The following is a 27281-nucleotide window of genomic DNA, read 5'->3' on the forward strand; positions in this document are numbered from 1 at the left end:
AATTTTGCACAAAATATATTTTGTTCACAGAGGAATAGCAAATTACTGAGGGAAAGTAGTATTATTAAAATATCTGTTACTAGGGGAAGATGCAATTTTAAGTCTAGCAGGAAATGGATTAGGTAAGATTTCACTAAAACAAGGTTCCTTATCAAACCAAAAAGTGTCCTATTGCCTTTCCATGCTATTCTGAGCAAGTTGCATTTTGCCCAGTACTTCTATTCTGCAGAAGTCAAACACAAACTATTTTTCTATATCTAGCTTTCAGTCTATTAACATTTCATACTTAGCCTATGCTTTAATGAAACCAGAAAATAATATTTTGAAAAGCTACATTTAATGTTTTGAGATATTCATTCAATTAAAAATACTCTGCAGGCACTGAGAAGCAGTGATGAGATGCACTAGTATTGAAGAACATAACTAATTTACTTATATCTGAAGTTGCCAGGGTATTAATCCTTGGGTTTTTTTACAGGATTTTAGTTTTACTTCCATCTGAGAATACAAAGGACTGATCTTTAAGCTTCTACCGTCCATTGTGTTCAAATGCATATGGGAAAGATGCATACATTTTGGAATATGTTTAACTGGTCTCACAAAGGAGAAAAAAGTTGCCTTTTATGATTGTAGATATGCTTTACTTCAAAATGTGTTATCCTGCTTTTGTCTTAATCATTTTTTATCAGTCAAAGGGCACTGAAAACTGATTTCTATTGGATTTTCAGTGAGTTTTGCCTGTTTAGTAATTAGGTTAGTAACTGTGTTTGTCAAAAAGTAATAGCTGGACACTGTAAAAAGATTTAAAATGTTGCAAAATGAATAGTTTAAGAATTCAGTATGTGAAACATTCCAGAATTCAAAATGTTTTTCCAGGTTAAAATCTAGTGGGCAGCTGGGGGGAAAAAAACACTTGCTTCCCCTGCCAAAATCCCTAACCTTTGTCATATTCCTTAACTGCTTTGATTTAAATCCACTACAGTCACTTGAGCTGCTGTATAGCTCTATACAGAACAACATTTTTAGTCCCTAATTCACACTCAGTGGCAATCTTCTATAGGTAAGGACTGCCAGATTTAGCTTTGTGGAAATACAACCTCATCTTTTGCCTGAAAATAATTTGAACGGGGGGGATGTAAAAAACCCCAAGAAAACATGGGTGAACTTTGTATTAAATCACAATCTGCAAAAAATCACATATCCCTAGTATTATTAAATAGTGAACTTACTCATACCTATCAACTATAGCCTGCTACAACAACACGTAGAAGCAGAAGTCTTGCCCAGTTTCAAGTAAACTATTTTAGAAATCAGTTACCACCGTGTTTCCAGTCAAAACATGACAGTTAAAGGCTTTAAAATGCTTTAAAAGTTCTACCTGCAGCCATCTCAGAGATTGGTAACAGATCTGAGTATTCTTGTAAATCAGCTTTTTCACCTGAAATTAAAACCAATATAGGTAGGAAGGGCCAAAACACATTAATCCCAGAGCTTTACAGGAGAAGGGAACTTCCATGGCTTGACAGGACTGGAGGAATGGTCTTTTTCTATGATGATTTTTCCAAGCAACGGTGGAGGCTTCAGCACAATTGGGTAGCTTGGGTTGTTCTTGGTTCTAGTTGCACCACGGCTAGCCAGTACCAGTGGGCATTGCTTGAGCTCCAGGGATAGGGGAAAACTGAAGAGAGCATATGAATGAAGAACCCAAATCAAAGGTTTCACATTTGTTTCCTTGCCTGAATTCTGCATATTTGTGTGTCAAGGGAGAATAATAAAGGTTTCATTATATAAGAAATAATAAACATTGCTCACATTACATATTCAGCTGAATTTAGTAAGAATCCTGTACTTAAAATGACTAGCAGTAGGGAGAATCCAAGATTTTTCTTTTTCAGGCAATTACATCTTAAAATCCTTCATCAGTTTCTGTGATGATAAAAGGTAACGTGGCCTCTGTAATTTGAGATGAAACTGGCCATGCCCTCCTCTTCTTCATGTTCACCATTCCCACGCAGTGTGAAAAGAGTAGCCTTCACTACTACAGGCAACATTTAAAGGTAGAGGTATCCAACCCAGTAGACCAGGTTAAACAGCAAGAATGATGTAGGAAAAAAGACCCTTGAATAGGAGTCCAGTTCTAAGATGTCTATGTGAATTCGTCCTCTCCGCCATGAACCTGATTTACATTCTTCGTAACAACAGAAAAAGCTCTGGCAGTCTTTCCCATCCAGACACTCATAGACACAAGCCTCTTCAAATTCTTGCCAGTACATGGCATTGTTCAATGTGATGACTGTAGGTGGTGGTCTCATATCAAGTACAGAATAGTTCTGGGGGAAAAAAACAGATTAAAAAGAAACCTTAGTTTACATAATCAGCACTTATAGACATGGTGAAAGAGAGGCTGAGCATATGCAACTGATGCTTTTGGACTTCTAGATTTAGATATCAACTTATTTATTACTAACATATACCTTTGCAAATGTATTTTGATAGAGTGATTATGATATGCAGTGGCCACCTAAATGAATTTTCAGGGCATATTCTCCATGGGAATCTCAAGTGTTCACTTACACAATCAGTCTATCATCTGCAAAATCAATTGTTGCTTAAGTTATTTAAGAATGTTGTTAGAGCAGTAACTAGGATGTGGTCATCAAATACGTGAGTCTACTAGCTATTTTACAGGGGCCCCTCACATGCAGTCATTCCTGTTAGCAAACACATCAGTATTAATGTCACCTAAGCTTAGAATGATTAAGAGTAACCAGAAAAATACCAAACAAACAAATACATACATACATAAGTGGAATAAGACAGCCATTATCAGTGCCAACTTTCATATTAACATCACTAGACACTATGGCCACATACAGATGAGTGTGGCCATGCAGTATGTGGTATTGTAGACATACCTGCAGTGTCACATACTGAACATTCAGTTGTTCTCAACATTGCAACGGAGCAGCACTCAAGTTTTTTTTGACCTCTGAATATCCAGGGGACAAAAAACCCCACAGACAAAAAAAAGAGGAGTGGCACCACCCAAAGCCAGATCCTGGCCATCTGGAGCTGTACTCTGCTGTTGGCTAGATTCCATGTGGCAGAAGCAATGCAGCTGCAGCCCCGTGAGGCCCCCAGGACCCCAGGTAAGGCTGCTGGGGCCAAGGTAATTTGCCATGTGCCAGAGGCTTATGGCATGGGTGTTCCCTGAGGAGAATTAGTGGCAGCGCAAGCTGCGCCACTGCTAGTTGTCCCCAGGGAACCAAACATCCATACCATGTGTGGACATGGCCTATCTTATAGCATTTATTCTAATAATAAACAGAACCAGTGACCCCTCAACTTCAAGGCTCTACACAGTTCCACCTCCACCTTCACTTCAACTCTAGGCTCTTTCTTCTGTCTTTATATTGTCTGCTTTTTATATGCTGTCACACCATTTTCTTTTCATGTAGTTCCTTCACCTATACCTGGCTCTTCCTCTCTGTGCACCAAACACCCTCCCCCTGCAAATTTGACCTCTTCTACAGAAATTAGTGGAAAGACTCATATCAACTTCATTGACCTTGCAATCAGACTCGAAAAGAATGTACCCAATTCTTGAGGTATAAAAAAAGGAAACAAGTTGCATGGTTTCACTTTGTTATAATACTTTAGAAGAACACTGGCCTGGCTGTATGAGCATCTGTGGTCATCTGGCCAGGTGCTAGGGGATTGGAAACTGGATAATGTGGTCCCAATTTTCAAGAAAGGGAGGAAGGAGGACCCAGGTAACTATAGGCCTGTAAGCCTCACCTTGGTGCTTGGGAAGATCAATGAGCACATCTGTGGGGGGCCAGCAGGGGAGATCATGATCAGGGGCAATCAGCATGGGTTCATCAAAAGCAGGTCCTGCCTGACCAACCTGGTTGCCTTTTATGACCAGGTGAGTAAATCCTTGGATGATGGTGTTGCTGTGGATGTAGTCTTTCTAGACTTTAAGAAGGCCTTTGACATTGTCTCTCACCCCGTCCTCATCAATGAATCAAGCGACTGTGGCATTGATGCCTACACAGTTGGATGCATAAAAAATTGGCTGACAGGGCGTGCCCAGACAGTAGTAGTTGACGGGTTGTACTCAACCTGGTGAGATGTGAGCAGTGCGGTACCCCAGGGCTCAGTCCTCGTGCCCACACTGTTTAACATCTTCATCAGCGACTTGGACAAGGGGGAGGAAAGCACGCTGTCCAGGTTTGTTGATGACACTAAGATGTGGGGCGAGGTGGATACACTTGAAGGGAGAGAGAGGCTGCAAATAAATTTAGATAGACTACAAAAGTGGGCAGACGAGAATAGGATGGGGTTCAACGTAGACAAATGCAGGGTGCTATCTATACCTTGGGAGGAGTCCAAGGCATACATACAGGCTGGGGAGTTCCCCTCTTGAAAGCACAGAGGCGGAAAGGGATCTTGGAGTCATTATTGACTCCAAGATGAACATGAGCCGCCAATCCCAGACTGCAACCAGCAAGGCCAGCCATACCCTGTCATGCATCCAGAGATGCATCTCAAGCCAGTTCAGAGAGGTGATACTCTCCTGTATGCGACTTTGTAAGGCTGCAGTTGGAGTACTGTGATCATTACTGGGCACCGCACTTCAAGAGGCGTGTGGCCACCCTGAAGAGGGTTCAGAGGAGGGCCACCTGCTTGGTGAGAGGGCAGCAGGACAGACCCTACAAGGAGAGACGGAGGGACCTGAACCTGTTCAGCCTCAGCAAACGGAGGCTGAGGGGGGACCCGGTGGCTGCCTACAAACTCCTCTGGGGAGATCAACAGCAAATAGGTAGAGCCCTTTTCTCCCCAGCACCACCTGGGGTGACAAGGAACAATGGTAATAAGCTGATGGAGAATAGGTTTAGGTTAGAGATCAGAAGGCAATTTTTTACAGTTAGGGTGGCCAAAATCTGGAACCAACTTCCCAGGGAAGTGGTCCTCACCCCTACCGGGGGCAAATTCATGAGGAGGTTGGATGATCACCTGCCTGGGGTCTTGTGAACCCAGCATTCATTCCTGCCTGTGGCAGGGGGTCAGGCTAGATGATCTGTTCAAGTCCCTCCTGACCCTAGCTACTATGAAACTATGAACAATTTTATTTTCTTTTGTTTTTCTTTTTGTCATCCCTACAACCTCTTCTACTAATTGCCCTTTAATACTAAATTAGTATCACTTATTATTATTAACATCAGTATTATTAGTAGTGCAATATTAGTGTGTTGTAAATATGACTAATATTAATTATTATGAAAAAAAAGTTCTCATCTGTGTATCACTATCCATATCAATACTGCTACATAAACAACAACAACAGCATTCAATATAATCAATATTATACACTGATACCATGTGGAATCCATTTTAGCTCTAGGAATCTTGTATTGGTATAAAATTCCACCATACCAGATTGTAATACAGTAAAGTAGCAAAATCTATAGCTCAGGTACAAGTGGAGTTTTGTTATACCAACCTTTCTTTTCCACATATTTGGGATTTCTGAAGCTTTCTACTTTGGGGCTGCATTTTCCATGCCAGCCCCATATTAGTATTTTTTAAAGAAGACTTGAGGGAAATATTTCCAGTTGACTTAAATTGAAAAGAATAGATTCAGTATTCCAAAAGTTCCTTAGAGTAACAAACAACAAAATAAAGCCTGTTTTTGCCCATTAGTAGTCCAGTTTTTCTGTTGTATCAAGTCTCTCCTTAGCTCTGAAAATGGAGGAAAGGCCAATTTAAGAATAGATTACCTTTTTTGGATGTTTTAAGCTGTCAATTGGTGGTGCTTCTAAAGTTACTGGGTGAATCTACATGAGATGCTTTACTTCAGATTAGTACAAATTACTGTGCAGTAGGATCACTGTCTATATGTGCAGAGGCTTACTATGCAGTAATTTGCTGGGAGCTGCCTGCATGGGGACTGTTCTGCAACTAGCCTAGAGCTGGCTGCGACCTTGCCCCTGACTGGGACAGTTCCCAGCCAGCCCTGGGCTGCCTGGGAAAGTCTTCACATGCAGACTGGAGGACCTCCAGGCTGCACATTCAGACTTTCCTGAGCAGCCTGTGGGTATCTGAGAATTGTCCCAGTTAGGGGCAGGTCTTAGCCCCATGCCCCAGTTGGGCAATCAAAGCGTGGGCCTGGGAAAGAGCTGCAGGGGAGGGCAGGTCCCAGCACTGTGCCCCGATCTGCCAGTGAGGCAGCTAGCAGTGAGCCCCCCAGCTTGCTGCTAGCTGTATTCCCTGCCCAGCTGGAGACTTGCTGCTGGCTGCCCCACTGGCATATCAGGGCAGGAGGCTGAGACCTGCCCTTCCCCTGCAGCTCTTTCCAAGCCCCCTGCCCCCTCCGGTTGGGAAGCTGGGGCTGGGAGCTCCCTGGTGCCAGGGGAGGGGGACATTGGCTCCATTGACAGGACCCACGCTGGCAGCAGGTAGCTCCCAGAGGCAGGGAGCGATCTCCCAGCAATCTCTCATGCTCCCTGCCAGCCCCTGAGCTGTCACCCAGGGGGAACCTAGAGCTCTTCCTGGCTGCAGCAGCCAGGAGCAGTAAATCTGTTTCTATATCCTCGCACGTGTAGACACCTGCCTGGGGTGGGTTCACTCTAGAGTAATTTACTCTAGAGTAAACCTACCCTGCAGCATTTACACGTGTCAGTGTGTCACTATGTACCAAATGGGATTAGACAAAGCACAGTATTCTCTAGCCTTACAAATTTGTGTAGATCTTGCATCTACACCACATAAAAGATCCTTCCTGTCAGGAAATCCCCATGTGCCTAGATCCAAAACCAGTGGCTTTCCAAATCCAGTAATTAAAAAATAGCTGAGCAAATTAGTTCTGTGCATGTTACACATGACATTCTCTATAAGGAGGTAAACCTTTTTTAAAATGCTGGGGGAGGGCAAGGGAAAGAAATTAAGATAGACTTGAAAAATTACTATCTCATAGTCAGCACTCACCTGCTATGATTATAGGAGCCTAGTAAAACACATCTCCATCAACAGCAGTACTACAATGTTAAGAAAAATGCATCCTTTCCGCATCAACCCTCATAAAATTCACTATTTCATTTATTTTTGGTATATGTACTCTTTAAAAGACACAGTACAAGCACACAACTATTAAAAGCTGCTTTATCATCAAAGGCACAAGAAAACTGGGTGAATAAAACTGCAGTTATTTGATCTCTTCACAATTTTTCTATATTGAGCACTTTATTTCCCCAAGCTATATATTTTCATTTGGAGAACTTAAATTCCTATCTTTTTATTTGCTGTGATGAAGCTATCAAAATACTAACGTAACATTTAACAAAAGCATCTTCAGTGAAACAATAGTGGCAGAAAACAAGAACACATCATTTTCTTAGTTCATTCATCTCTGTCAGCTGGTCCACGCAGAGTACCTCCCCCACAAGCCTCTTGATTCTTGCCTGTCATGACTTGGATCTTAATAGAAATAGGGAGGAAGGGGGTGTTGTTTGAGGGAGTACCCGTGGGAAGTATCATGCTGGATTGGGTATAATGCAGGTGCTTTTATTCAGCTCTTTTCTTTCTGGTCCCAGTCCACTAATACAATTGGCGTGGCTCCGCTTCTCCCTGCACTCACCAAAATGCAGTCCAATTACCCAGTCAGTCGTCCATCTCACATCTGACCTGTCTTCTGAAGTCCCAACTTCACGGCTCTCTGGTATCACAGGTCAGAATCCTTTTCACTTCTTTTCTTCTCCTGGGGTTTTGATTAACCCCGAGCTTGTCCTCTTGTGCCCCAAGGCAATTTCTTCACCTTCTCTCCCTCTTATCCTTTGGGTCCAGGCCTCATTGGTTCTCCATGCGCAGGGCCCACCCCCGAGTTGTAGGTCTTCAGCTGTCCACGTCCCTTTAGTAACAGGGTCTCAGTCGGGTCCCTGTTACACACCTCCCTCTCCAAGTACTTAGTCCTATGCCCCCAGGGAGGGAGGGAAAAAGAAAAAAAAAAACAAAGAAAGGGCCAGAACTTCTCTTTGACCATTCTTGCTCACGTCATAAGATCCTTAACTTTCTGGTGTATCTCTTTTCCTGGATATTGTGTCTTAGATAGGGATGTCTCCAGGCGGGATAAGAAATCTACATTTCTACTTTTCCATCCCTTTTGATGTTCCACTGCAAAACAGAAAGGTTGTAATGCTAGAGACCATCTCATAAGTCTAGCATTATTTGATTTTGCTGTACTTAGCCACTGGAGGGGTATGTAGTCCGTGATAAGCATGAACTTCCTGCCTAATAGGTAGTATTGAAAGAGTTCTATGCCCCATCATATTGCCAGACATTCTTTTTCTATGGTAGAGTAATGGGCCTCAGTGGGTTTAAGTCTTCTATTAGCAAACGCCACTGGTCTTATAGCTTCCTGTTCCTTTTGAAATAATATGGCGCCTAGTGCAACTGCCGACACATAGGTTTGTAGGAAAAAAGGTTTCTGAAAGTCTGGCATATACAGGGCTGGGTATTGACATAATACATCCTTCAACTAATCAAAGGCCTGGGGCTTCTGAGTTCCAGGAGGTTGGGCTGCGGCATCCCTTTGTCAATTCTGTCAGCGGGGCTGCCTTTTCTGAAAAGTTAGAGATGAACCACCAATAATAATTGGCAAACCCCAGAAATGATTGGAGTTTTTTCAAGGTTTTTGTGACCATAAAATAATTCAAATGGGGCAAATCCCATTGAGGCCTGTGGGGCTTCTCTTATAGCAAAAAGCAATGGGGCCAACAGGGCATCCCACTCCCAGGGATTGCCTTGTATACATGCCCTGAGCATTCCCTTAAGGGTACGGTTAAACCGCTCTACCAGCCCATCTGTCTGGGGATGATATACTGAGGTGCATAACTGCTTTATCTTCAGCACCTGGCAAACTCCTTTTAGAATTTTGGACATAAAATTCTTTCCCTGGTTGGTTAAAATCTCCTGGGGTATCCCCACCCAGGAGATCCATCGCAGTAATGCGGTAACTATCGCTGGGGCCGTCACTGATCTCAATGGCACGGCCTTGGGGAACTGAGTGGCATAATCTATAATCACCAGAATAAACTGGTATCCTGCCCTGCTATGCAGGAAGGGCCCAGCTATGTCCAAGGCGATACGGTCAAACGGATGCTTGATCAGGGGCATGGGTACTAAAGGGACTCTCGTTGGTTTTACCCCCCTCCCTGTCTTCTGGCATTCCGGACATTCTGCACAGAATCTTTCTGACAATTTATATATGCCAGCCCAAAAGACTTTTTGTTTGAGTCTGGCCTCCATCTTATTGTGCCCTAGGTGTCCTCCCATAGGCAGGGTATGGGCGATCTGTAACAAGCCCTCCCAGTATCTCCGGGGCACAAGGAACTGGGCTCTCTCTCCTCCCTCTTCTATGTCTTCTACCCAGTAAAGTAGACCCCTTCTTACCTCGTAACGCGAGGTTCAAGGGGGTCTTGGGGCAGTCCCAGTCATTCCCTCTGGCTCTTCATGCTGGGATTTCCATAAGTTCTGGAACAAGGGCTCTCATCGTTGTTCTTGGTGAAAGCTTCCTTCTTCCATCATCCAATCAATGTTCAAACTTTCTTCTGCGTCCCTGAAGTAGAGGGTCTGGGCTCTCCCTTCACCTTCCCCAGGTACATCTGGCATCCACTAGCAAACTACCTCCCCCAGGTGCGGCCAATCCAACCCCAGCGGTATCAGACAGGGCAAGGTTTTGGCTATCCCAACCCGGATCTCTTCTGTCCATCCTAGTACCAAGAGCTCCAGCTTTCTTCGTGGGTAGGTGTAGACCGCGCCGTGCATACATATCATGGAGACTGGGGTGCTGGGGCTCCCTAGATGTGGAGGCAACAAATCACTGCATACCATAGATTGGGAGCATCCTGTATCTACTACAGCCGGTATAACTGTGTTACCTACTCGGACCTCCACTACTGGCTTGCTCTTCTGATCAGGGCCTCTATGCCAGCCAAAACTGCAGTCCATTTTCTCGTCGTGCCTTTCCATTCTAGGACTGAGATCAGGGACTCCACTAGGACAAAACCGGGAAGTGTGGCCTCTCTCCCCACACTGGTAACATCTCACCTCGGGGTAGCCCTCTGTGCGTACCTCCCTTTGTATGACCTCTCCTTGCCTAGGAGGGGCAGTGGTGTTCAGCTGGGGGGCAGAAGTTGGCCCGCCGCTTTTCTCTCTCTTGGGTGTTTCTCCTTTCCCCTCTGTTGCGGCATAATCTTCTGCTAGGTGGAGGGCTTCCTCCACCATCTTAGGTTGATGGCACTGGACCCACCTCTAGGCACTACCCATGAGATCCATTAAAAATTGTTCCAGCACTATCCTGTCTACTATCTCCAGAGAAGTATGCTCCTCTGGCCTTAACCATCGATCCGCTAGGTCTCAAAGTGTCTGGATTAACAGTCAAGGCTGGCCCCCTTTGGGTCCCTTTCTGGCCCGGAATTTGTGCCGGTATGTCTCTGGTGAAATTTCTAATCGATACAGGATTGCAGATTTCACCTTCATATAGTCCTGTGCCTTGGTCCTTCTGAAGGCCTGGTAGGCGGCCTGGGCCGGGCCAATAAGGAGTGGCCCCAACTTAACAGCCAATTCACCGGGTCCCATTTTGCAACCATTGCCACCTGTTCGAATGCCTCTAAGTAGGCCTTGATGTCATCTTCCCCCGTCATCCGGGGCAGTCCTTGCCCACCCCCTTCTCTTACCACGGAGGTCTGTTGGGCTGCGAGCTGTTCATAAAGGTCCTGCTGACGGGCCTACAGCTGGGTCTCTTGGTTCCGCATTCTCACCATCTCCTCCAATTGAGCCTGCTGACCCTGGAGAAGTCTCAGCGTGAGGCTGTGTGTCTCCTGCCAGTCTGTGGGTACCTGTGTATCCATAGTGTCTGGCCAGCCACCCGGGTTCCTGGCCAATGCACCACTTTGTCAGTGGGTCCGCATAGATTACCCCCCACCCAAGCCTCTTGATTCTCTTCTGCCAAGATTTGGATCTTAATAGAAATAGGGAGGAAGGGGTGTTATTTGAGGGAGTACCCGCGGGAAGTACCACTCTGGATCGGGTATAATGCAGGTGCTTTTATTCAGCTCTTTTCTTTCTACTATTTACAGGAACCCCCTCTGGAGAAAGAAGCAGTCCAACAGCCCAATCTCGGGGATCCCTCCCCAAGTCTCCTGGCTGGTCCCAGTCCACTAGTACAATTGGTAAGTACCGCGCAAAGTCCTGGTATCCACCACTAATTATCTCATTAGTGGCTTGTTACAGTTGCTGCCTGCATCTTTCCCTGGCAGCTGGCATGCAGGCTCCATGGCTCTCCCACAGTTGGGGCTTGTCCTCTCAACCCTTGGTGTCTCTCTGTACTCGGGGGGGGGGGCGGTTCTGGCTTCACCTGGATTCTTTAGGGGTCTGGACAGGGGTCGTACCTCCCGCTGCCCTTTCAGATCGACATAGCCTTCCCGATCCTTAATGCCAGCTGTGGCTCCAGCCTACGGTGTGACTCTGCTTCTCCCCACACTCATCAAAATGCAGTCTAATTACCCGATCAGTCATCCGTCTCACATCTGACCTGTCTTCTGGCGTCCCAACCTCAGGGCTCTCTGGTCAGAATCCTTTTCACTTCTTTTCTTCTCCTGGGTTCTCAATTAACCCTGACCTTGTTCTCTTGTATCCGAAGGCAATTTCTCCTTCACTTTCTTTCCCTCTTATCCTTTGGGTCCAGGCCTCATTGGTTCTCTGTGGGCAGGGCCCACTCCCCAAGTTGTAATGGTCTTCAGCTGTCCACATCCCTTTAGTAACAGGGTCTCAGTAGGGGCCCTGTTACAATCTCAAAGGTGTAAATTTCAAACTCAGAATTTTAAATAGTCACATTAGAAAGGGCATCACTTTCCCCGCTCTCTTTTCTTCAAGACAAGGTTATTCAATTTTAAAAGCTAACGTTAAAAATTATCTATGTTAAATTAGAAACTTAAACAGCCCAAACCTCAAGATATGAAAAAGTCTAGGTTTTATTCTTTTCAATATATTTAGCTGTATCTGTCATATATAAATCAGAATATTCAACCAGATTTCCACACTGTTTATCTATAAAAGTGTATGTGTAATTCAGCACCCACCTACCACAATTCTGCATTCAGAAATAACTAACTGGAAGCAATCACCCAATTTGGGGATGAAACAGCATTAAGCTGTGCTTGAAAATTGTTTGCCTTCACTATCCAAAGAATAGTTTAACACTTGTACAGATATTTTATTATGTACAATGAAAATAAATTAACATTTTAAAACTAATTACTTCTTAGTTTTTGAGAATTTTAAATCCATTAAATGTGTTTATGATTTTTTAATATCTATTTCTATATTCTTTTTATAAAGCAGATATGCAAAATGTTTTGGCTAAGAATAAGACACAACCAAAGATGCCAGATTTGATCACCCCACATCACGTGGCAAGTATATATAGCAAGAGGCAGCTCTGTTGTTCCTCTTCTATTGCCCAAAACAAACTGACCTTTTAACAAAAAAGAAAAACATTCACAGTTAGATCAGGTACAGCATGACATGACATTAAAGCTTCCTCCATGGATATTTTGAAGTGGGTGTCAGCAACTTGATATTCCTCCTTTACTGTCCTTAAATAAAAATGGTGTACTTACCAACATGTGACCAAAACTGACATCGGGTAGCTTAAATAAAACAAGAGAATTATTTAGAAGAATAAAACATTTGCTTTATAGTCATCCAGATTTAATAACATTTCTTAAAATACACATTAAAAAGTAGGAAAATCACACATAAGTTTAATACTGATATTTTTTATTCCACAATCCCATCATCACCTAATTACGTTAATATATTTAGTAGAAAATAGCAAAGCTTTTATTCTCATCCTACTTAAATTGTCACATTTTCAGTTACTACATCTCATCAGGGTTGCATCACACCCTCATCTAGATTTGTATGCCTTAAAATATAACCACTTTATAATTGTCATTCTCTATACTCAGCCATCCTCATCATCCACTGTCATTTTTGTTTGCCCATCTCTCTCTCCTGCCATGCCTTATTGTTAAATGATTAGGGTCTTAATTAGGTAGAAGGCTGCTCTTTGAATGATGCCCTGTTCTTCTGGGCCTATGTATGCAGCTCCAACCACCGCTGTAGTGCATCCCAAGCTTCGCAGATATTCCTAACACCTGTGCTCTGCTCTGGCCTGAGTCTGGGCCCAGTTTAGAACAGTGTTAGGCCTCTCGCATTCTGCCCTATTACGGACTGCACTGGCACCGCCTCCCACTCGGTGAAGTCTCTTTCACTCCCCAGAGTGGCGGGCACCCCACTGCTGCTCCACCACACACCTTCTTGTTTAAAAAAAAATCCTCAGGATATTTTCCCAGCTGCCCTCACTGCTGTCTCTTCCCTAGCCAGCTGCAGTCCAAGTTGCATGGTGAGCACCCCAGCTGTGCCCCACCATAGCGTATTTCCCAAATCCTATCTTTTCCCATATTTCATAGTTTCATAGTTGGTAGGGTCGGAAGGGACCTGAGCAGATCATCAAGTCTGACCCCCAGCCATGGCAGGAAAGGGTACTGCGGTCAAACAACTCCAGCAAGGTGATTGTCTAGCCTTGTCTTAAAGATTCCCAAGGTAGGAGCCAGCAACACTTCGCTTGAAAGTTGGTTCCAGATCCTAGCTGCCCTGACCGTGAAGTAGTGCCTCCTGATGTCTAATCTGAATTTACCCTCTGCCAGCTTGTGACTGTTATTTCTAGTCACACCCATCTCTAATGAACCCATTTTGGTTGCCCCTAAGCATAATGTCCCTTACTGGCCCCTCGTGGACATGTGCCAGGATAATTCTCTCAAAAAGCTTACCCAGGATCGAGGTAAGACTAACTGACCTATAGTTTCCCAGGTCTTCCTTCCTCCCTTTTTTGAAGATAGGAACCATGTTGGCCCTCTTCCAGTCCTCCGGTACCTCACCAGAGCACCACAAGTTTTATGTATTAACGCCCTCTTTTTTTCTTTTTCACAAAACAAACAAACAAACAGAATCCCCCACAAAGCAGTGCCTTCATGCTTGCATTTTCCTCATGATTTAAATGTGTCCCTTTTAAGTAGTGCAAATTCTAGAGGGAGGCAGAAAGAATGTATTCTATGGGTTGTTAATTTAAAAGCGAAGTGTTGGTTGCTTGTCACTTTGGGTTAAAATAAGTCCCCAGTAAATGGATTGTTTAGCTGTGGCAAGGGACACACTACATATTGTACAATTAAATTAGTTTCACATGGTTCTGCTATTCATAAATTTAATTCTTAAATTTGGGTATCTTATCTGCCTGCAGACACATGCTCACTTCCATGCCATCTCCAAGCAACTCCCCCATTCAGACTCTTCACTCCACCTCTCTCTCCTGTCTGTCTTAAAGATATTGATCAAGAACACATCAACCTCTAATTTTCTTTTTTATACAGACCACAAATTCATTTTCTGCAATCTACTCACTTTCTGCAGGCTTCCCACATTTGTATTTTCTTACTGTGTTCATCCCTACTGCAACTCAATTTCTTTTTATTGGACTGACCTTATGATATACCCCAAGATCACTTCTGTCTCCTATTACATTCCTCCCCTTCAATTCCAGATACCTGTGCCACACCTCCATAGCCCCTGAGTTACTCAATTTTCTGTAGACAGAGGAAGAATCACTTTCTGCCTGCATTCCATACAATTAATTAAAAATCTGAAATGATCACATCTTACCGACTTTTTCTTCTTGGTACAGGTTGGCTTTTTGCAGCTTGAGTAGTAATTGAGGGTTGCATACTCCATCAGAGCAGCAAAGACAAATAAAAAGCACACAGTCACAAAAAGATCCATGGCTGTGACATAGGAGACACGAGGTAAAGACTTTCTTGCAATGGTACTCAAAGTTGTCATGGTCAATACTGTGGTGATACCTGCACACACAAATACAAAAAAGGAACTAAAGTCCACCCAATAAAAATGATCTGTTGTTAGTGGTCTGTTGCTAACATAAAACACAACAGGAGAGCCACTTGTATATTGCACAAAACATTTTAAAGGAAATATTTTTTCCCTTAGACGTTTCAAATTTTCTATGAGAAACTGAAATCTGCCACATTTTTCCTTTCCATTTTCATTCCTCCTCCCTATTTGTGATTCATCCTTTATTCAGTTCAGTGGCAAAATATAAAAAAGGGTAGAAAAAATTAGTAAAAAGGGGAATAAAAAACAAGTCTTTTATTATTAAAAACCCTGAAAAAATATTGATGGAAATAATATGTCCCTCACAAAGCTTTGTTTTGTTATATAGTCAGTGTTCAACAAAAAAGAAAAAGAAAAAAGAAAAAAAGAAGAGACCAGCTAAAGCTATCAATAGGGATGCAGACATCAAGAAAAAATGGATCCAGAAATAGAACACAATTGACATCATTAAGTACATTTCTCATCACAGACTTCACAATTTCTCATCTAAATTCCCTGGCTTTGCTCAAGGCAGAGCTGGACAACATTAAACAAGGTTTGTATTGGATAAGGTAGATGTAACTGCCTACTGCATAAATAGAATTTTATTAAAGACCCCAAGTGTGAGTGTAGCAAAATCCAAACTATAACACACATCATGGAGGAATGTCCTATTTATTATTGTAGTGGTTGCATTGAAGACCTGCCCCAGGCTACTGACGATGCTCTGCAATCAATATCAAATCTAAAACTGTCACTCTAGCCTTATCCCTCAGTGTCATTGTTTATAGGTTGTCTATAGGTTATTTATAGCTTCTTCAGTCATTCAGTTGCTGTATTTCATATGAATAAATAGAAGAATTCAGCATGACCTACCAAACCTACACCTGATAATACACTAAACAACTACTGCACTCAAGAGAAGTGCCACCTTGGCCAAAGTCTGTAGTAGTCAAGGCTAGTAGCAGCTGGCCTTTAGAGACTGGAAGAAAATAGAAATGTATATGAACTTCAACTCTACCTTGAATGAAATATGGGCTTAGTTCAGAATCCCCACCAGAAATCTAGTACTTTAAAGGATGGAGTGATAATATAATCTAATGTGACTTATCTTGATGTAAAGTATGTTGAAACCCAACAATTTAGGGTATAGTGGAATTGAAATCTGTGGATGTTTCTACACATGGGCTTTACTGCGGGGCTGACCAATTAGTTCTGCAATAAAGTATCACTGTCTACACATGCTGGTATTAGGGTGCAGTAAATTAATTAACTCTGACATAAGATAGTCCTCTTAAGGACAGTATATTTTACAGTGGAATAATTAGTTGAGATCAAACACTCATGTGGATGGTGATAGCTGAGCACAAGTTGTGCCCTATCAACCCAACCAGCCAGCAGCCATACCCGCAGCTCCTCCCACCTGTTATGCCACCTGATGCCACTACCCAAAGCCCAGGGCTGACCTCTTGTGTCCCCTGACAGCCTTGGGCTGCTCTGCCATGGCTCTAATTGCTGCAGTCTTAGGCACACTTGCAGACACTGCACCTGGGAGCAGTTAACTCTGATGTGAACTACTTTGGAGTTTATTGCATTGCCTTAATAGCATATGTAGATGCACCCTATGTGTTTGTGTATACAGTTATGTGCATTTTTAAGATATGGAAATTGTTCTTACTGTGACAGGTTTATTTTTCCATTTTTAGACTATTTCCTTGAGGATTACAAACCTTTTACACAAAAATTAGAAACTTCTTTGTGGCTTGAGTTTACAGTAACCATTGAAATAAGATGGAAACTGCTAAAGTGATGTAGAGGGGTAACCAGCATGGGTTTGTGCAAGGCCAATCCAGCCTGACTAACCTGGTCTCTTTCTATGACCAGGTAACAAAGAGATTAGATGGGAGGGAGGAAGTCGATGTCATCTTCTTGGACTTCCAGAAGGCCTTCAACACAGTGTCCCACCCAATTCTGGTGGGCAAGCTGAGGGGCTGCAGCACTGATGAATGCACTGTCACATGGGTGGCAAAATGGCTCCAGAAGTGAACCCAGAGGGTGGTGGTGGACAGGTTGATGTTGACCTGGGAGGGTGTAGGCAGCGGAGTCCCCCAGGGCTCGGTCCTTGGGCCGGTGCTATTCAACATCTTCATTAGTGACCTGGACGAGGGTGTGGAGAGCACCCTGTTCAAGTTTGCTGATGACACCAAGCTGTGGGGTAAAGTGAATACACCGGCAGGCAGGCACCGCATCCAGACAGACCTGGATAGGTTAGAGAAGTGGGTGGATCTGAACAGGATGTGGTTCAACAAGGACAAGTGCAAGGTGCTGCACCTGGGGAGAGGGAACCAGCATTATGGTTATAGGTTAGGGGCTGACCCTCTCAGCAGCACAGAGGCAGAGAGGGATCTTGGAGTCATGATTGACTCCAGGATGAATATGAGTCGCCAGTGTGATGAAGCAATAGGCAGAGCCACCCGCACCCTGTCATACATCAACAGGGGCATCACTAACAGGTCCAGAGAGGTCTTGCTCCCCCTCTATGTGGTGCTGGTCAGGCCGCAGCTGGAGTACTGTGTCCAGTTCTGGGCGCCACACTTCAAGAAGGATGTGGAGAACCTGGAGAGGGTCCAGAGAAGGGCCACTCATATGGCTGAAGGCCTCCGTGGCCAGCCCTATGAGGAGAGGCTGAGGGACCTGAATCTCTTCAGTCTCTGCAAGAGGAGATTGAGGGGGGATCTTGTGGCTGCCTTCAACCTTATCAGGGCCAGCAGCAGGGACTCGGGGACACTCTGTTCACCAGGGCCCCCCTTGGAGTCACCAGGAACAATGGCCACAAGCTGAGGGAGGATAGGTTTAGGTTAGATATTAGGAAGAACTACTTCACTGTAAGGGTGGCCAGAGCCTGGAATAGGCTTCCCAGAGAGGTGGTGCTCTCACCTTCCCTGGAAATCTTCAAGAGGAGACTGGATAGGCACCTGGCTGGGGTCTTATGACCCCTGCCACCCCCAGTGCTGCTTCCTGTCCATGTCAGGGGGTCAGACTAGATGATCTGTCTAGGTCCCTTCCGACTCATTGATTCTATGAAAAACATTGTTTTGTATGAAATTACTTTAACTATAAAAGTATTTTGTAGAGCATGTAGCATTTGACATATCAAACAATGACAGAAATTATGTTTCACAGTAAAATCATTGAGCAAACAGTACTCTGCAAGTACAACAGTATATACAGATTACTTATCTTCACCAAAGTGTGCTAATACTTGATCTGTAATGTTTGATGTGGACTACTAAAATCTCAATACAGATCAAAACTTCTCTTCAGATCCTATTCAATGTATTTAAAAAAAATCACAAGGAGAGCCAGTAACATTAAACATTAGCAGAAAGTTTACATTATCAAGATCTAGATGTCTACATTCTACAAATGGTAAACTTAGTGTGGACAGACATAATAATTGATTTGTTCCAAATTGTTACTGACTGCGAAGAATTCTCAATTGAACTGTTCTCAAAGGTCAGTGATTGGGATCAGGTTCTCAATTGTGTGAAGTTCTGTGGCTCTGATACCAACAGGTGGGAACGAATACCTAGCTCAGTATTCCCTGGAATGGATGAATGTGGGATCAGTGCTTTCACCTGTGTTTTGGGAGTTCTGGGGTGGGGTGGTGGGGAGACCTGTAGCTGGGGGTGTTTTCACTTTTCTGCTTTCACTTCTTCCCCAAATTTAAGCTTCATAAACTTCAATACTTTGCAGTTGACTGGAGTCTGCTGCATCTTTGTTTGAATTTGGGGTGGTGGGGAGGGGCAAAAGGGGAAATCCACAATTTTTGCTTCCCAGGGCTGGAGGGGGAACATGATGAGGGGGCTGCAGTGGAATAGGAAGTGAGGACACATCTGTTCCTTGAACAAACTCATTGATTAAAAAAATTCCAGCAAAAGGAAAAATATAAAGGGGAAGAGGGCAATAGCATTCTGGCAGAATACTAGTTGCAGCAGTAAGGGATGATGGGAGCAGGGGGGCGGGGACAGACAATGCAGTGTGGGAAGCCTAGAGGACCAAACAGACCCATATCACAGAACATGTGGTGTCCACATGTAACACTGAGCTGATTCACAGTGAACTAGTTAAAAATTGAAATTAATTTTTTGGGTACATTTTTGAACTGTTTTAGATGGCTTTAAACCAGTTTAACAGGTTTGTATATCTGTCTGCTTTAGTTTAAACTACATTTAAACTATCCTAAGTGTTATGTGTGTCCATCGCCCTTCTCAGCTCCCTAAATCCCTGTTCAGCACCTCACTGAAAACAAATCTAGACAAGATTGGGAAGATTATGGTGAAACTAGAAAAAGTCTTTAAAGAATCTTCCTCTTCTTCAACAACCCCTTGCACTGAATGTACTGGCCCTCAACTTTGGGGTCCTCTTATACTGCAGTATAAGGCACGACAGCTGCCTGTGTTGACATAATTGAACTAGATTTAAGCCACGTAGATCAGGTATTGAAATGTAGATGTGGCTAGGGCTGTTGACAAGAGGCCGCCTGAGGCCCAGACAGAAAGGGAGCCCGAAAATGGTAGGTTATGTTTCTGTTGTCAGAATATTATCATTATCTCGGGGGGGTGGGGGGGAGTTGATACTTAAAGTCATCTGGGGCCACCAGGAGTCTAGGTATGGTGCTGCATGTGGCATCCCAGAGATCAGCCCAAATCTCTGTCCCTAGCCTAGATTTACAGCCTGTTCAGAGCTCTATGCTGCTGCAGCTTGACTTAGGTGAGTAAGCTAGCTTGAAAACTAGCTTAGATATATCTATGAACTACAAGCTCCTGAAAAACTCCAGTGCAATTTTTCTCATGCTCAGCAATGCATCATTTTAGTACATTGCACTGACTTTCAATTGAATTCAGCACCTGATGCAAAGTTTCTCTCTTGAGGGAAGCAAGGGTTTTGGGGTGATATCTTTTATTGGACCAACTGTATAGTTAGAAAAGATAGACAGTCTTTGGGCACAAAGGGCCTTTCCCTAAAAAAATGTAGCTTTTTGCATATTTCCTGGACTATCATGGCCACAACGTCTCTTTTGGTAGTAGTCTAATAAGCCCTCATTAACAGAGAGACTCAGACTTACTCTCATTGAGTGACTATGTTCTCCAAAGAATACAAATGTTCCTTTGAAACAATGAAATTTTCAAAAAAGGAAAAAAAAGAGGGAAGTGCAGTTTTGGGAGACAGAGCTTTTATAGGCACTACATCAAGACTATGGAATGTTATGCGAGATGAAATGTGAATTACAGTAAGATTTCTCAGCATTAACAAACTTGCAAAAACCCAGTATTCAAGTAGTTTTTTTGTTATTTTTTAAAATCTGTCTGAAATTTACATCCTGTCATCTGAGGAGGAAGAAAGAAATGTGATTTTTAGTCATAGGTAGCTCTGAGACCCTGCAGTGATAGCATAAGAAAATGTAATATAAAAGGCCATAATGAGACAGGAACTGAACTAGATAAGTGTTGCAGATTCACTGGGATTTGGAAGGGAGGCTGAAAGGGAAGGAGAAATTAGATATAGAACAAAATAGAAATTATATATCCATTTGATCATCTTGCCCACACTCCATCAGTGCAGAATTGTTTTCTACAGTATGGGGTTCCAGGCCAATTTAAATGGTTTGAGCAATGTGTATAGATGCTTGGATAGCTTAGGATTTGGCGACTTTGTTTTACTCTGTTTTACTCTTGTTCTTGTTTTATCTCTATCTCTTTAATAACAAACCATATTTTGCTATTGTACTGGAAAATCCTGCAAAAAAGATTAAAATTATCACAAGCTATTTCATATTTTACACTATCTTCTCTGTAGCCGCCAGGCCTTGAACAGTTGCTTTCAGGCAGCTTTTGCTCGAGTGATAGGTGCAAGCGCCTCACGGGTTTGTGCTCTTGCCTGAGCCGATGTCTTCTGCTCAAGTCTTCAACCCTGTGCTCGCTTGCCACAATTTGTTGGACCTCAGTGTTCGGGGTTGTCCTGTGGGTGCACTTGTTGGCCTGTGGCTCACCCGGCGGTTATTCACAGGGCTCTGCCACCCCTACACCCTGGCTTCTTGCCTCCCGTGGAGAGATGTCTGTCCAGCAGCCGCCTCATTCTGTGGGGTGGGGGGAGGCATACATGACTGGAGCCTCGTATTCCAAGGCCCACCTAGCTGTCACCCTCCCCTTGAGGGAAAACCTAAGGACAGGACCAAACCCTCTGGGACTCCGTCCTGGCCTCACTATCTGGGGACCCACTTCCCCTCCTGTACACCTGTAGCCTAGAAAAACAACCAAAAAAAAAAAAATGCCTCAACAAAATCACTGGGCAACCTGCCCCTCTGGCTTCCCTTCTACCCTTCCTGGGTCTCTAAGGGGAACAGGTATTCTTTTCCCTCCCGTAGCCTCAGCGTCTGTTCTCCCACCTGCTCAATGACCCATCCAGGTCCGGCGGTGATATCTGCCCTGACAGCAACCCCTCCAGGGTTCTCCTGGGGTCCTCTTCTCTCTGATAGGACTTCAGTGTCCCATCGTCTCCACACTCCCACCTGCGGTCCGCTTCATCCCCCCGGGTCACTCTAGCAATGTCCTTGTTCCGTACGTTCCTTCACCGTCTCATGTGAGCCGTCGTCAAGGGGCTCCGCTTCATTCTGCCTGTGCTTGCTTCAGCTGGCTCTGACCCCTGGGTCTTGTGGGGAGTGAATTCTCTGCTGCCGGCATCGGCAGTAGTTCTCTGCTGCCTCCGCAGCATGTGCTGCCATTTTTATACTTGCCAGCCGGCGTTTAACCCTGATGTCACCGGCCAGCTGCAGTGACTGACTGTTGCTGGCAGCTTCTAATGCAGTGGATCTCAACCTTTATTGACTTGAGTCAACCCTTGATAGACTGGAATGTGGAATGTGCCAGCTCTTAGTTTTCACTCTTTTTTGCATACAGAAAATAGGATAGTTTTTCTGTAACAAAGAACTCAGAAACACTGTGATTATGGATTTCTATTTATAATGTCTGGGTTTATGTTGCAAATCATGTTTGAAAACCTAACAGTGGCACCCCATGACAGCCTTGAAAAGATCTCATGGCACCCCAGGGTGTTGTGGCATGCTGGTTGAGAATCACCTTTCCACAGGTAAGCATGCCTGAAGGTTTTTACTTGTACTTGTTATGCACAGTTTTTCTTTGTTGTTTTTTTTTAAGAAACCAACATAATCCATCATCTTTTATTTAGTTTGAGGTTTAGGCTTACTGATTTCAGCTCAAGTAATAACATGTTGTTTTAAAATAATAAGAATTCCATTTATTCTTTAATTGTACTTTTAATGCATATTAAAAGTACAATTTAATTTGTACTTTTAATGCATATTATTTTAAAACATTCAAATATGTTACAGTAAACTATAAAAACAAGGGATGGAAAGGAAGTGTAGAACACTCCTATGTGTTTCTAAATCATCTCAGTATAGTATACAGATGCCATATACATCAGAAAGGATCCCACCAAACACCACCAACAACACATTCTTCTTTCTATTTTTTGCCTTGGACTTGTTTTAGCTGATATTCTGAATGATCACAGGTTGCTGGTTCATGACTTGTATGACTGCATCCCCCTGAGCAGGGGCGTGTGGTAGTCATGGGGAAAAAAAGGAACAACACAAATCCATGCCGCTGCTTTTTACCCCAGTGCTTGCCCCTGAATGTAGGGTTAGCATGGGGAAAAATGCTCTGGGTGGGGTAGGGGAGACTGAGGCCAGCACCTGGGCTGGCCCCAGCTGCTTTATGGGCAGTCCTAGGGGCCTTCTGAGGCTCCAGTGGTGGTGATCCAAGTTTGCAGAACCTGTCCGGCAGCTGAAGCATGGCTCTGGCCCGCCAGGCTCAAGGTTCATGCAGTACATGCTGCTGCCATGTACACTGCCCTGGTTTATTCAGGCATGGGGTTTTTTTACACTGGGATCTCTGGGTGTCAAAAAAACCCACTGCACTGCAAATTAGCAGGATGATGAACACCCACATGTGGCAAACTACATGTGTACACTTGTCTGCATGTGGCAAACTACACGTGCCATAAAACCATACATGTGCGCTCATCTGTAGGTGCCCTATCAGGCCATATTGTAAGTCCCTTACTTGGGGAGATTGGTACAATAAAGAAAGTCTCTTACCCTGTTCTAAAACTAGCAATGCTGTTGAACTATTTCAGCAGGCTTTTAAGTCAGCCATTGACAGCTTCAAATCACAGTTTCAGTCAAAAGTGTTTGTATATGTGTAAATAACCTTTTAGTGCCCATGTGATTTTTTTTCATTGCCTTCCTTATAAAAAATGCCATTTTATAAATTGTATAAGATTTTCCAGCAGAAAATGGCTCAGAGGATGCATAATATATAAGAACATTTTTAGGTCGCTGATTAGAATAATTACTTTAAAATATTGCCACCTCATAGATATTTGCTGGACTTTACTATGCAAATAACTGTCTTCCTCAACACAGAGCCACAGACTGCATGGTGAAGAGGGTTCAACTACTCCTCATTCCTAAGGGTTTCTTCCGTATAAGAGTGCTGGCACATTTTTCCCACACTGTCCCATCAACTGCACCACAGGAACCAATGCTGTAGCTAGGTTGTAAATGAAAATTTAATTTCCTACACCTTCAAGTCCTGTCCTGGCACCTACCTAGAGCACCAATTCATTTTTAAAATGAACATAACTGACAAACAGAACTGAAAGGAAAGCGATGCTTGTCTTTATTAACATGACTTTACATGTCCATGAACATCCCCACAGCATTAGCTTTCACAAGCTGCATTTGTTAAACCTGCAATTTCAAGGTGCTCTGTAGTAGCATAACCTTAATGTTAGCTGTTCATGGTGTGTGTGAAACTCCAAAAAGAGGAGGTAGTTTATTGAATACATCTTAATTTTCAGGAAAAAGACACCCCCTTATCTTCCTACTATAATATTTTTCAAACATCCTAGTCATTTATCTTGATTGGACTCTTTAGAAAAAGACTTTTTCCATTAATGAGAAGTTGAAATACTACAGAACATTTCCTTTTCTATAAGTGGATATACTGACAGAGGGAGGCAGCATTTCTTAATGGTTAGAGCCTGATTCAGGTTTCCTAGGGTCTGCTCTCATCTCCCCAGTGACTCACAGTGTGACTTGGCATGAATCACTTCACCTATATGCTTTAAAACCCCCAGGCTGTAACTCATGGATAACAATCCCAATCTTTTAAAAAAGCATTTGATGTCTTCAATATGTAAGTGCTGCAGTCAGGACTATTACAGTTACATTATTCACTTCACAACAAAATATCCTTCCTTGTGTTTCATTATTCAAGCATATAAATAGCTTGTTCCTGAGCGCTGTGTCGAAGGGGATAAGATCTTCATTTTATGAAACTCAAGTAGCTGCCAATAGCTCAGCATTCATTCATTTCAAACTATGACATTTCCTGATGTAACTCTATTAATACAGTTCCATCAGGGAAAATTTGTCCCATTGAGTTCATAATCCATTTTGAAGAACTTTGCATTAATTTTATAAAAGACCCAGAATTGCTCTAGGGGTTAGCTGTTGGCTGTATTACATACAAATGCATCATGCACCATTTTGAGATGTGGGTACAATTTGTGCTTGCTTTTAAGTTGAGGCAAAGTTCTTGTTCAAATTATGCAAGTGTCTTTTCATTGCTCCAGCTCTTTTTAGGTGAGTATTATGAAGAGTTATGTTATATTGGTCACTGGGAAAGAGTCAATTTCTAATAGTGCACAACGGCATGTGGCTCACCTGTCCATTACTTTCCACTCAGTTGATGAAGCCTATGTTTTATAGGGGTTGACAGCAGAACTATTGAGGCATTGATATGGGTCTGGAAGTGCAAGTTTGAGCCCTTCTCAAGACTCTTGCTATGGCCTTCCACCAAATAGTCCAGCTGTAAAGCAGTACCTAGTCATTTTGACCAGAAAGACAAAGGCAGCTGGATGGGATGATAGACTGATCACTCCCTTGTGTGACAATGGCTACAGAAACTGGTAAGCCTTAAGCACAGTAACCTTGCCACTTGTCTTAGGAGGATCCTTGAAGGTAAGACTTAAGTATTTCTTACAGTTTATTCACTGAGGGTTTACAAAGATCTGTCTAACCAAAGGAAGCCAGGTATTTTAGTTATGTACACTCTGTGTAAGATCCTCACTTCATACTCTCATTCTGAACCCATTACCTCCATGTGGTAATGGGTTCCTAGAGGCTAGGAACTGAAGTCATACACAAACTGGTATAAAAGCATTTTTAGATGTGTGTGCAACACAGCTCCCAGCACTGCGTTGTGTGCATTTGTATAAATGGCAAAATGTGAGTCAGGGCTGATAAAATGGTGGTGATGTGCTTTTGAACTAAAAAGCACCTTTGAGGTGTTTTAGTTCAAAAGCACACCATTGCCATTTTCCCAGTGCTGATGCACATTTTGCCATTTATACAAATGCATACAATGCAGCACTGGGCACGTCAGCTCGTGTGCTCAATTAATAGAGCCTGCTCCAACACGCTGGATCTCAGGAGTGTCACAGCACAAAAAAGTACATGTATCAATGCCCTAAGTGACTGGAAACTAGTCTCAATCTGCAATAGAACAGAAGTTCTGTGCACACAGACTAGTTTCAAAATAGCTGAACCCAGATTAAGATAGACTTGGATGGATGCAGTATTAGATATAATCAGTTTAGGTTAGATCAGTCTATCAAATTTCTGTTCCATATCCCCACCTGACTTAAATTAGGTCACAGTCCCCAGCATCCCAGAATGCTTTGTGGCTTTCTATTAACAACCCCTTTTGGCAGGTGGACTACCCTCTACCAGTGCTCCTCTGTTCCAGCCAAACCAGGCAGGTCTCATCCCTGAGCTGTCACAGAGCTGAGGCAGCAAAGCCTGTTCCCCAGCCCAGTGTCCTGCCTGAGCCTGTCATCCCAGTGCCCCCCCCCCGAAGTTGAGAAAACCCTAGCTGAGACTTGGGGGTGGGGGGCGGGGGAGGCTCACACCTCTTCCCTGTGAGTCAGAGGCAGAGACTTGCAGAGGGCAGGGCTGCAGAGCTGGACTGGCTGGTTGGGGATGGAGGAAACCCTCCCATGTGTGGGGTCTTGTGCAGCTCAGGGGGGCCAATACAGGGATGGGGGATCTGTCCATGGCTCAAGAACTTCAGCTCTGGGGGGTCTGAGACTGGGGCAGGGGGCTTCATTTCCCCCTCCTGCCTGTGGGTCAGAGGCAGAGACTCACTGAGGCATGGCTGTGCAGCCAGCCTAGCTGCATGGGGAAGGAAATAAGGCACCCCTAGCTGAGCGGACCTCAGCCGAGGGGGTTCTGGGACTGGGGGAGGGAGGCTCTATTTCCACCACCCCCTGCATCGAAAGCAGGGGATTGGGAGCCTGTGCTGGCAATGAGGGATGGCCCCTGCCTGGCTGCACTCTCATGCCCTTGGTAACGTCCAGCACGTTGGAGCATGCAGATGCACCCCCCCTCCTTCTGGCCCCAGCATAGTAGAGGCATCTATCTTTCCCAGCCAAAGAGTAAACATAAGTTCTGTTCATTAACAGTCCAATCTATGCAGCTTAGAGAAACATGCAAAGTTTAGATTGATTCCCCCTTGGGCTTTTTGACTGTCTGTACTTAGCCAGAGTGACTTGTTCCTTATGTATTTTTTCCATCTAAAGAGGTGAGTGGGAATACTCAGAGATGACACATCGTTGTGATCTAGGGCTTTGTGTTGACCTTGTGTAGAGTGATTCTTAATGTTGCATTATTTGCATTTTATTAACTAAAGTATGCTTTTGTCTGCTTTTGTCCAGGTTCTCGGAATTTTGGGTTTTTCCCCTCTCCTTCTATTGGTTCCTTTGCATATATTCTTCATACTGAACTGTTACTGGCTTAAACACATTCCTTGCCATTAACTAAGAAAGGCTGATTCAACTCAATGGAAGAAAGGAGAACAGCTGATGTTTAATTTCATTGGTGAAACAAAGCAGTAACTAGAGGGAGGCCTTTATTTACAGGCTATTTTCAGTAACAGAGTTCTGCTGTCCTTCAGCTTTGTTATTTGAAAATTTTAAAATGTGTATGCCTCCCCCTATACTCCGATTATTTACAGCAGACCTTGAAGTATGCCTCCTCTGCAGCTGCCTTCTCATTCCCCTGATACAGATCAGGTGCATCAGTATCTTTATTGTATAGACACACAGGGAAGGATCTCTAGAGAAAT

The 27281-nt window shown here is 43.7% G+C and overlaps 1 protein-coding gene across 2 annotated transcripts in view; it reads right to left on the bottom strand.

Annotated features, from left to right (window-relative positions):
* Nucleotides 1–1497: 1497 nt before the first annotated feature.
* GABRG3 (gamma-aminobutyric acid type A receptor subunit gamma3) overlaps nt 1498–27281 on the bottom strand; it is a 600858-nt gene continuing 575074 nt past the window's right edge. The window contains exons 8-10 of one of the 2 annotated variants that reach the window (XM_090064879.1): nt 14782–14978; nt 12681–12710; nt 1498–2330 (exon numbers count right to left, since the gene is read on the bottom strand). In XM_090064879.1, the coding sequence (XP_089921005.1) occupies nt 2052–2330; nt 12681–12710; nt 14782–14978 (506 nt within the window). In that variant the 3' untranslated portion in view covers nt 1498–2051. The remainder of the gene's footprint in view (nt 2331–12680; nt 12711–14781; nt 14979–27281) is intronic. The other variant, XM_090064886.1, reaches the window with a different exon arrangement.

This window comes from Crocodylus siamensis, chromosome 1, assembly GCF_052110815.1.
Source record: "Crocodylus siamensis isolate JL-2025a chromosome 1, ASM5211081v1, whole genome shotgun sequence".
In the NCBI taxonomy this organism is placed as follows: domain Eukaryota; kingdom Metazoa; phylum Chordata; order Crocodylia; family Crocodylidae; genus Crocodylus; species Crocodylus siamensis.